Below are 12701 nucleotides of genomic sequence, written 5' to 3' on the forward strand. Positions count from 1 at the left end.
CTGACCACCAGACTGACCACCTGACTGACCACCTGACTGACCACCTGACTGACCACCTGACTGACCACCTGACTGACCAACTGACTGACCACCTGACTGACCACCTGACTGACCACCTGACTGACAACTTGACTGACCACCTGTCTCTGACCACCTGACTGACCACCTGTCTCTGACCACCTGACTGACCACCTGACTGACCACCTGTCTCTGACCACCTGACTGACCACCTGACTGACCACCTGACTGACCACCTGTCTCTGACCACCTGACTGACCACCAGACTGACCACCTGACTGACCACCTGTCTCTGACCACCTGACTGACCACCTGACTGACCACCTTACTTACCACCTGACTGACCACCTGACTGACCACCTGACTGACCACCTGACTGACCACTTGACTGACCACCTGACTGACCACCTGACTCTGATCACCTGACTGACCACCTGACTCTCAGCTCCTGGTCATCTTGTATTCTGATTGTTTGACCTAGGTATGACCAACGCATCTCTGTGGATTGTCTAGCTCCAATCGATTGTGATGTTTTTATATCATCACAAGATATTATTTGCATATATCAGTAACAATTATTATATAGATCTAGATATTAAGCAGATACAAAATGTCAAAGTAAGAACAGAACTCATCAACTCCTTTATAACAGGCTTTAATTTACTACAGATCAACACATATATCAAAAGGAAAGAATATATTTTTGCGTCATCTTTACGTAATAGAACATTGGTCTCAACTTTTTTTTGGATGGCTGTGAGAATAGTTAATCAACGGTAGTTTTATTTAATTAATAAGCGTTTTAAAAGGTATAAACGTTATCAAACAACCCAATCTATAGACTTGTGTTAAGTAGCTTAATTTTAAAATTTTAAAATGTCCGAAATAAATCCAATAAATAGTCAACGAACCATTTTTAACATACGTTTCAAGCCATAAAAACTAAACCGTAGTATTTTCAAAAATGTCTAAAAATTTATAAAATCTTTTATTTGGAGATTAGACAACAATTATCGGGGGAATAAAAAGAAATACAAGAAACAAGCTCAATATCTAGTAAAAATTGATTGTAATACTAATAAGTTTAAAAAAATTTCCTATTCTGATTAAAACGTTTTTTTTTCTAGAGGTTTTCTAATGTCTAGAATTGTCAGTCACCTATTCACCATTAAAATTACCTACATAATGCACGTTCATTAATGCATAACTCGTCATAAAATCTAGACTAAAATGTAGGCTGTGCTCATCAGTTACTAATTAAAATCATCTAAAAACCGTTAACATACTGCTAGTGTATTTTAAAATAGCCTTTCGTATAAGTTGAATATTTTTTTTAAAAAGTTAAAAAAGAAATGGGTAATTTATTTACTATCAATTAATTTTTTTACTATTTTGTTTTTGCTATCAATACTGATTTCTAATTATTGTTACAATTATTATGTAAAAATATATTTTACTGTTATATATTAATTTTTCACTGTGTAATATTTTGAAATTCAATGGAAGAATAACTTACATTTTCTTAACAGATCTAAATAAACTCCAACACTCCTCAATGTGTTGTAATATTCAGAGAATATCTAGCGTATTTAACGATACCATACCATTAAACAAAAAAATAGTATATGATGAAGGTTACAAAATATTAACTATAACAAACATTAAATAAGAAAATAAAGTTAAAAAAAAAGTGAAATGTAAAGTTTATAACTTTGAAGTTGATTAAATAAATAAAATTGGAGATTTCATTTCGTTCCTTCGACCGATGAAACATGTAGGTCTATATAACCTTCAGGAGCTGTTTTGGAGATAGACTGGCCATATCTGAAAAGATATATATATATATATATATATATATATATATATATATATATATATATATATATATATATATATATATATATATATATATATATATAATTGCTTTTATGTGTATTATGTTTTATACGGGTTTGCAAGACGTGCAAGCACTTTAAGAATCAAAGGTGGATACTGTAAGATTTTAGTGCTACCTACTTTTTGATTAGGATGAAAACAACAACACCCAGCATAAGCAGGAATGTCACACTGCTGGTGACAGCAGCAATAACGATTGTTGTACTCACGCCTGTAACATGGTAACGTTCATTATAGAACTGAACTTGAATGGATTAAAATTTAACTCCCGCTACATGAAATCACACCATACATTATTACTGTTTAGAAAAATTAAATAATCATTACAGACACTACAGAAGAATAAATCAATTAAGCATTCGGTACTAGACTACAGGAGGAATAATATTTTACCATCATCCTTATGATTTGGGTGCTGTTTGTTCGGCGTCTCTTTATTTGGGGAAGGATAGAATTGGTAAGGGTAAACATCCAAATACGTCAAAGGGTTTGTAGTACAGTGGTTTAAAGAATAAGATCCCCTTCCTGAAGTAGTTGTGCCTGGATTTCATTTGCAAACCAAATAATATAAAATATAGTTATATCTAAGGTCATACATTTAATATTCCTAATATAAATTTAGCTTGGTTTAAAATCCATTTATTGTTCATTGATAATCCTTTGCGTTATTCGAGATCAGTGCTCATGTGAACTTTTCGAAATCGTGACTAATGTGTGATAGAATTTATTTCTAGGTCTAAAAACTAAAGTGTAATTCTGATTCGCAGTATACTAAGCCACTACATCATCTAACGCACTGTGCTAAATGTTCTTATTGTATCAAAACAACTTATAAGAATGGTCTGATTATAAATAGTCGGTTGAAATAAGAATTGTAAGAGTTTGGAGACATCACTAGTACTAAATTATTAACATACCATGACAAAACCTTTTCATCCTGTTTATTTATTTTAATGAATATAGTTGTATGCAGAAACTATTAAACTAAGACAAAACTTGCATATATACTTTACCTGTAGGACACTTTTTGCAAACTGCGGAATTAGCTTTATCTTGGTAAAATCCCTTTTCACAATATAAGCATGACCCATTTCCAGGTGAGTAGGTTCCAGCTGGACAATCGACTAGAGGAAAGGGAGTACATCTATCTATCTATCTCTCTCTATATATACATATGTATAACTTTCTCTCTATATATACGCCTTAAATATATATATATATATATATATATATATATATATATATATATATATATATATATATATATATATATATATATATATGCACATCTATAAAATCCTTTTTATATGTGAAACGACTTGATCAAAATAAGCATTTTTTACAGACAAGCCAGAAAGTTTTAAACGTAGAGTTTTACTCAAAGTAAACAAAAACAAACTGCATTTTAATCAAGCAATATTCAACCGTCTATTAAAAGCCTACCACACATCCCGCCAACAAATCCTGACCCCGGCTGGCAGATGAACCTCGCCTCCACGCTTTGTATTTGGCCCCTATACGTCACACCATCCACTGTGGCCGTGAAAATAGTCTCATTCTTTGTAAAGATATCTTCGACAACTTTTTCAAAACTTAGAACTTTCATTCTTTGGGCTGCTATATCTTCCTCTATAGAATATATTTTGAAAAATATTTTGTACCCGTCAACTACTCAAAAAAGTGGAGTTACATTAAGTAATGTAATAACTTGAATGAAGAAGTTCATTTCAAAGGTGAAATTACCTTTTAGGCCTCCGAAATACGCTGAATCAGTATCATTACCAACTGAATTTAGGCTGACGTTCAGTACCATAGTACCTAAATGATTATCATATTGGCACACATTGTAATAATTATAACCGATTATATATAGGCCTTTATAAATAAATAAATAAATAAATAAATAAATAAATAAATAAATATATATATATATATATATATATATATATATACATATATATATATACATATATAATAAAAAAAAATAGAGAGAGACAGAGAGATAGAGTGAGAGAGAGTACCTATAGATCTCTTTCTGCTTGTTCTACAAGATGAATGTGTGTCGACTGTATGAAAACAGTTGTTTTTGCTGAAACACTCATCACGTGTTAGTTGTTCATGTACATGATTACGTATACCAAGAGTCAATGACTCTTGGCTACAATCCACATCAAATGTTGTTGTAATCACACTAGATATTGACTCGGGAGTTTTCTGATCTGCAAAGTAACGAAATCAAAACAACGTAAGTTACTTGTAACAACGCGTATTTGTAGATGAGACAATACGGTGTTATTGTGAGTTCTTCAATGAATACGAACGACAGTTCTTTCAACTTAAAAATTTATTCACATTAATAAAATAAATCCATAGCAATTAATAATGACAATCCATAGTGAAAAAACAGCAATTAAAATAAAGTCCAGAGACAGAGTGACGTGGTGACAGCTTACAACATTCTTCTATACAAGCAACCTTAGTCCACCTTGCCGCTCCCCTTTTATACCCTACACTCTCTCCCCTAACGCCAATGTGCGATCGAACAAAAAAAAATGGAAAACATGACGAGTCTCTCAGACTGTCCTTCCGTTGGCCAGGTGCTCTACTTTCATTCAACTTCATGTTAAATACAATATAATAAATCATACCCAAAAATACAGTCTGTTACATTACTTTAAATTTTTAATTAAAAAAAATATGATTACTTTTATTTTAATTATTATTATTATTTATTTTATATTATGATTACTAATATTACGATTGAAAGGTAAAATACATTTTACAAATCTTTAAGTAGAAGCTTATGGTAAAAGATTATCTACCTGAGCATGATGGCGTTAAACCAACAGGATTATCTGGTGTTTGTTGCGACCAGGTGTAGTTGGTGACTGGTCCACACTGGAATATGTTGTAGGTTGTCGGCATCAGGACAAGCCCGGGGGAGCATACAATATTACACGTCTGCAGGCCAGCCTCGTCTGTAGAACAGTTCCATTTTGTCTGACCCTCTCGAAGATCTGGTAGCTTACAAACTGCAATTTTTTGGGGTGTTCCAAAGTATATATAGTGTATATATATATATATATATATATATATATATATATATATATATATATATATATATATATATATATATATATATATATATACATATATATATATATATATATATATATATATATATATATATATATATATATGTATATATATATATATATATATATATATATATATATATATATATATATATATATATATATATATATATATATATATTGCGAATGATTGTGTAGGACTGTATATCACTGTTAATATATGCATGATTGTGTAAGCGTGCTGTATGTTTATTAATAAATACAAATTCAAAAGCCTATATAAACTGTATTTCTAAAATGTATTTTTAAAAATCTTATACACACCAGGGCACTCCTGTGTGTTGCACTGCTTTGTTTCCTCTGCAAGTGTCTCATTGCACATATTTCCACCGTGGGCAGGGAAAGGGTTGTCACAACTGCGACGCCTGGTTGACACACCCCCTCCACAGCTACTGCTACAACCACTCCACTCTTCCCAAGCACCAAAGCCGCCATGAACTATGTTATTAAAAAATAAAAACATTAATTATGTTTTACTTATGTCTATATGCCTACTTGATAAACTATATTATGCATTTTTTAAAATTGAAGCTAATGAAAAACTACGTAGATAAATAGATTCGAATGTAATATGAAAATATTTACTTGAAACTTTGTTCTCGAACTTAAGTTAAATTACCTTATGAGAATTCTAGAAATTACTTCACATTTTCAAAATTGTTTTAACTTTCCCGTTCCAATGACTTTTTTTTTGCCTACAACCCCTAACCCATAAATTTCAAGTTGTTTTAAAGGTCCAGATACCTGGACAAAGTGAAACTGTGCAACTCCTTGTGTTGGTATTCGGCCCTGAGCAACGTCGACCACCATTTACAGCAGCACTGGCGATGGATCGCGTGCGAGTCGCAACTCCTTCCCCACAAGATACACTACACGTCCACTGAGTCCACTGCCCCCATCGGCAATCTGAAAAGGTTTATGTCGAATCAAATTTAAAATAAAACATGGCGCTAGGAAGCGGTTTGTATCTGTAGGGGCGAGAGACGGTTAAGGCTAAACGTTACTGTTACCGCGACCGGTAAAGGTAACGGTTAATATATGTTAATGTATATATTATTAGCCTGCTTCATTAAATCTTAAATTAATCTATTTCCTAACTGATTAATATTTACCAATTTTATTACACAGTATATCCATCCTGAGACAACGTACCAGACAAAAAATACACATTATAACAATACGCTTCCCTGTCTTTCTCCATAGCAATCTACCGATACCTCAAGTGCAGAAATACCATGTCGCCGTTTAGCGTTTTTTCATAATAAATGTTTTTTTTTTGTGCACCGCTTTTGTGGTTTTGTAAAAGACAAACGGGTCTATTATAGCAGTGATTGTTCTACAGTAACTAACACGCACTTTTGAGTAGTAAAGAGTTTTTAAAATCTACAGTGTGAAAGATAGGCAAACGTTCACACTACTTCTATGACTTACTGCTCTTCTTTAAATAGTCTAATTAGGTGCCCATAAAGCACCTTTAAATGGTTTTGAAATAGCAAATTAAAAAGCAATTGCTTTACTTAATTATAATTCAAATAAGACATACTACAGAATGGCATAGTTATAAAAAAAGGGGGGGGGGGCGGACTAAAATTTTCGGAAGGTGGGCGGACACTGTTAAAGTATAAATTTTCTATTTAAATTCCATTTCGTTCGGGGGGGGGGGGGGCGGTAGACTTTCTTCCCGAAAATATGCATGGAAAAAACTCTGAATGTATCAAACATTGATAATATTTAAAATTCTTAAAAAAATAAACAGAATGCAAGAACCCTTTTCACAAGCCAAGCTTCCTTGTTCATTTATGCTTACTTTTTACTGACTCGTTCAATGTGCGATTTCAAAATTTCTTTTGACCATTTTTCGGCAAACATGAAATGCGTTACAAACAATTTTTAAAACACGATTACTTATATATATATATATATAATTCTCTTCTTGGAGACGCTAGAAAATAAACTGTAAGCGCGCCCACTACCACCCCACCCCTAAAATGTCTGGTGAGCTTTGGTTCACGCTAAATGTTTACCATCGTAGAGCCGGGTTTAGTGACGGTTACTAGAGGCAGATAATTTAGTTTGAAACGATTTTAAACTTAGGGGAGGTAACTAAGAGAAGGCTGCTTTCACGGGGGGGGGGAGTGTAGGGTAGGGGTTGGGGGAAAGGAGGGTGAGGGTAGTATCGTCCTTAACGACCTACTGATAGTGTTTTAAAGCAAATATTTTCAGTGGCAGCATTGGTACTGTTGAATTCACAAATTATGAATTACTGAAAACTAGAAAATAAAACAACTAAATAACGGCGTATGATACGCCGCGGGTCGGCTCGTTTCAATTATTTCTCTCCCGAAATGAGTTTGGATATACTTTGTAGTGAAATAGGTAAATATTACTCTGGAAATACATGTACACATATTTCATCAAATTAGAGTACCAGTAATTCAGTTGTACCATTGAAAACACGCTGATTTAGCTTATTAGATTATGTATGTAGAGTTTCATTCAGACAGACGAACTAAGCCAAATATTGTATAAGATGCACTACACCACATAAGCCACTGTCATCATGTTCAACTCAACTCTACTCCACCCCTCTTGACACACGGCCTCCTGACCATCACCTCCGTAACATACCACTCAGTGTTTCTTTCAGACGTTTTTTTCTCCGCTGGTAGTGGGGAGGGTGGTCGGACACTTTGCAAAGTTTATATTATGAAAAATACATTATATTCTGTTCGTGTTGAAATTGTAGGCCTATTACTTAGAGACAGTTGTTATCACCTGTTTTAACGTTATATTGTATTATAATATTACCTCAGTATAAGACCTTTTAACTTTTAAACTTTATCTTTAACATGACGGACTAAGCATGTATTATAATATTCCACACAACCATTTTAACCAAGGATGACTTTTTTCTACCGTCAGTCATGGTTTAAATATTGATAATCATAAACATCTTCTTCTAAATATTGTCATTCCATGTTGTTAATCTGCTTGTATGTGTAAATATAAACATATACATTTACAATATATATATATATATATATATATATATATATATATATATATATATATATATATATATAAATATTTACAAATTGATGCAAAGTCTCTAATAGAAATAAAGCTTGATTTGAGTGTTTCGAATCGTTGCCTTTCCATGATTAAATAGTACAAGGTGACTCCCTGTACTCGCAAATCTGTAGTTAGTCTTTTAATACTGACCTTTACATTCTGTTTCACATTGTTCAGTCTCACTTTCCTCTCCTTGACAGCTCAAACCGTCATTTTCCGGCTTAGGATTGTCACACAGTCTCGTTCTAGATATTTGACCAGTTCCACATTGCACTGAACAGCTTGACCATTGACCCCAGCTTCCCCAATCACCATCAACAGGGACTTTAAAAAAATAATTGTAACTATATATATATAGATATATATATATACATAAACACATACACACACATATATATATATATATATATATGTGTGTGTATGTGTTTATGTATATATATATATATATATATATATATATATATATATATATATATATATATATATCGAATAAATTGAACAGAAGAATAAATATAGTAGAAGCCGTCGTTACTCGCCCTGATTCGGACTCACTAAACGTTACCGTTTGTAGTTATTAACTCGACCATACAGTCACATTTATGGTATTTTCTTTAGAAAAGAAAATATCAGTAAAACAAGTAGGTATGGAAATTATCAAGTTCCAAACATGAGTGTGGTAAATGCATTTTTTACTCACAGTGTGGCTCATTGCACAAAGCACCTTTATAGAAATTTGGACACAAACAGGAGTAGCCTTTATCATGTGGCTGATTTAGGCAAGTTGATCCTTTAGCACAATGATGACCAACGCAATAATCGGGGGCGATTTCACATCGATCTCCTTTCCATGGGTCATCACATATACACGTCAGTGTATCGGTACCAGACACGCAAACACCATACGGTCCACACGGCTCATCAGTACATAAGTCTTTATCTGGTATTAAAGAATCAAGTAAGAATTTCAGCTAATGAATTTTATTTTTTAGAATAGTGATGAAATCAATGTTTAGTAAACATATTTTCAAGTATACATGTTGTAAAGCCAATTTAGAGAAAAATAGAATGTATTTAATGCAATAAATTTAAATTGCCAACGTACTGAAATTTGTGAACTAAAAAATACATGTATTACTTCATTTTAGAACAGTTACTGTATATATATGTATATATATATATATATATATATATATATATATATATATATATATATATATATATATATATACACATACATATATATATATATATATATATATATATATATATATATATATATATATATATATATATATATATATATATATATATATATATATATATATATATATATATATATATATATATATATATATATATATATATATATATATATAAATCACTTCAACAGTTAAAAAAAAGGTATTTTGGAGCTTTAAACCATTGTTTGTCAAAGCGTGTAGTCAAAGTACGTCTGACGAGTGGAGACATCTATGTCGCTACGTTATATTGTTATGTTTAAAAGCTTATAACTATCATTTTGAAACTTGTTACCTGTTTACTTAGGCTTTGTCTTATTCATCTTCAGTAATAATGCAAGATGTGTATATTTATATCGTTTAGTACGTATGTTTAATTTTGTTTAGAAACATTTTACCATTGCAAGTTATTTGAGAGGTTACTAAGATTTCCCATGGCTTGTACGCTAGCTCGTGTTTGTCTACCTGTCGGCTACATGAACTGCTGAACGCTTTAATCTGGGATTCTGTGTAGGTTGTTCTCGTCATTTGCATTCCGCTTACCAATATTGCTATGAGAAAATAAATGAGCTCTTACAACATTTCAATGTACATGATAGCTCGTTTGTTTTATCTTTGGGGGTGGAATCTTGCATTAGAAATGCCACAAATTTTCAAAAGAGCGGTTTCTTTAAACTAAGAACAGGGACAAAGTTATGTGATATTAATCCTTACTTAATCAGATTTTTATTCAATAGAAAAAATAGTGGCATTTAGAGAACAGTTAGATATCATTAGAATAAATTTGTTCAATATCGAAGTGTAAAGAAATTCGCGTTAATGCATCAATTAATGAAATATTAACTAAATACATCAATTAAAAAAAACTCCTTACATTTGATACTTGATGAGCTTCTGAAAAAAATATCTTTTGTGTGTAACTCGGACACAGGGAGGACATTTAGAGTTTCCACATGCTGACCATTGACAAGCAGCGTGACATTTGGTGACGTGTATACCAAAGCAACGTGATTCCATTTTCTGTGTAGCAGGTGTGTCAGACATTTCGTGGTAGCAAAAAGAAAATAATGAAACCAACAAGACAAAAACATTCATGTAACAACATGACTATACATTTTCAAATACATTGTTATCTGTAAGTATTTAATGTTTTTTTCTCTAAGTAATATTATTTTAAGAAAATGATGTTTTAATTAATTTCAAGACACAAATAGCAAAGAAAATTCTACATAAAATCTTTTCAAAATTTCTATTACCTAAGTTTTCTGAGAGTTACATCGGCATTACGCTCTATGTGTAGACTGATTGTGTCTAAAACCAAAGCAGCTGAGTTGTCAGATGGTGATTGTATAGAAAATATAAATGTCGACGTCTGAAAGGACGAAACTTCTGAGATCCAAGCCATAAAAGTGAATTTTTTCGGAACTGCGTCAGAAATTTGAATCGCTGGTCTAGAAGTATTTTCATTTATTCTAAAATCGGTAACTGTTGAAGATTTACGAAAATCAATAATTCATAATCCTTAGCTTAACTAAAATATGGAAGCAAATATTCAAATAAAAAAAATTGTCTTTAAGATTATTTAAATATTTAAAGTAAATGAAATTAAAAAGTTTTTTTTGCCTGTTTTATATTTAAAGCATAATGTTGCTAATTTTTGTTTTTGTGTAGTTGACACTTTGAAACAAAAAAAAATTTCAAGTTAATTGTTATTGCCAATCCCATGCCATACTACTAAATGCTAGAAACATTTTTTTTTTTCAATTGTTTACTAAATTTGCTTGGATCACTGTATTTTCAATCGGTTACCTTTTCTAATATTTAGGAAGAGACCCACGCTTTTCTTTATATTTATTTAACTAGCAGTGTATTATTATGTGTTTAAAAAAAACATTTATTTTCTTGTTTTTAGTGCTTCATTATATAAAATCTTGTTATTAAAAAGTTCTTTATGAATTTTCTTTCATTTACATAGACAAATTTGAATGGACGATGCGCCTGGAGTCATTGTTGACATTCCGTAAGGACAAAGTTGGCATTCCTTCATGCCATATTGGGATGCAAATTTGCCTACTGGACAGGGCGTGCAGTTTTGGAATCCAGTGTTTGAAACAGAACCCGGTAAGCAAAGATCTGTTTAGAAAAATCATCGTAATGTTTAAAGTATCACAAATAAGGCCAGTAATTTCAACAATACACATCCATCGACTTTTTTTCCTTTCTAGATAGACGTGCTGTCAATCAGCAACGTCCATTTAAAAGCTCCAATACTTTACAAATATTAATTACGACATATTTTATATATATATATATATATATATATATATATATATATATATATATATATATATATATATATATATATATATATATATATATATATACATATATATATACATATATATATACATATATATATACATATATATATGTCGGGGTGGACATATTCAATATTTCTATTAACTGTAGCTCTCTTTACCAGACAAATCGATGAATGTACTTGTGTCCTTTATTTAATTTTAGGCTACAAAAATTGAATGGCTCACCCTGACAATCAGTTATAGATGTAGACATATTTTTTCTGGTTGTTGTACCGTCCGGACATTTAGTGCACGTGAAAGATATGTCCTGGTCCTGGTAAGTCCCTTGAGGGCAGGTGTCACATTTTTTTGTTGAGTTGTTGTAGGTAAACCCAGGGCCACAGCCAGCTTAGAATGAATATCAAATGTAATACAGCAAAATACTTTAAACTCTCACATTTCTTTTATGAAAATGAACTGAATTCTTTAAATTATATAGAAAGAGGGACAGAGAATGGACGACAGAGATACAATAGTCATTAGCCACATCGCAAAACTTTTATATTCAAAAGCATACCACAGGACATCGTGCTGTACACAAAGGATTCCCCATCATTGCACGTGAATGTGCTTTCTCCGTATTTAAAATTCTCAAGATTTCCGATAGGCATGTCAAATTTTCCAGAATCAGCAACCAAATTAATTCGATTGTTTATGTTGCTTACAACACGTTCATAAAATGCAAGAGTTGTACTTTTACTTCCGTGATCTTTGTATTTTCCCAAGCTTATTACAGCAGTTATCTAAAAGATATATATATATATATATATATATATATATATATATATATATATATATATATATATATATATATATATATATATATATATATATATAATACAATACTCATACACACATTCATATATATATATATATATATATATATATATATATATATATATATATATATGTGTGTGTGTATAATTTAAATATATGTCACATACTGGTACATGTATATGTGT

The 12701-nt window shown here is 31.5% G+C and overlaps 1 protein-coding gene across 1 annotated transcript; it reads right to left on the reverse strand.

Annotated features, from left to right (window-relative positions):
• Positions 1–1365: 1365 nt before the first annotated feature.
• Positions 1366–12476, reverse strand: LOC131951325 (signal peptide, CUB and EGF-like domain-containing protein 1). The gene is made up of 16 exons (XM_059313683.1): positions 12257–12476; positions 11926–12087; positions 11351–11512; positions 10636–10864; positions 10254–10399; positions 9778–9930; positions 8839–9078; positions 5334–5507; positions 4737–4946; positions 3936–4133; positions 3658–3732; positions 3358–3543; positions 2928–3038; positions 2308–2454; positions 2035–2125; positions 1366–1842 (listed from the first exon to the last, which is right to left on the reverse strand). The coding sequence occupies exons 1-16, from the start codon at positions 12348–12350 to the stop codon at positions 1764–1766; spliced, it is 2457 nt and encodes an 818-aa protein (XP_059169666.1). The 5' UTR covers positions 12351–12476; the 3' UTR covers positions 1366–1763.
• Positions 12477–12701: the final 225 nt, after the last annotated feature.

This window comes from Physella acuta, unplaced genomic scaffold, assembly GCF_028476545.2.
Source record: "Physella acuta isolate Inbredline_101_S28 unplaced genomic scaffold, ASM2847654v3 ptg000065l, whole genome shotgun sequence".
Classification (NCBI taxonomy): Eukaryota; Metazoa; Mollusca; class Gastropoda; family Physidae; genus Physella; species Physella acuta.

Bases quoted from the DNA above. Each gene is read 5' to 3' on its own strand.
- LOC131951325 (XM_059313683.1), bottom strand. From the start codon at position 12,350: ATGCCTATCGGAAATCTTGAGAATTTTAAATACGGAGAAAGCACATTC. The intron at 2,455-2,927 runs GTAAAGTATATA...AATGAAATCCAG, and splicing joins TTGCAAAAAGTGTCCTACAG to GCACAACTACTTCAGGAAGG. The intron at 2,126-2,307 runs GTAAAATATTAT...ACCATGTTACAG, and splicing joins CCCAAATCATAAGGATGATG to GCGTGAGTACAACAATCGTT.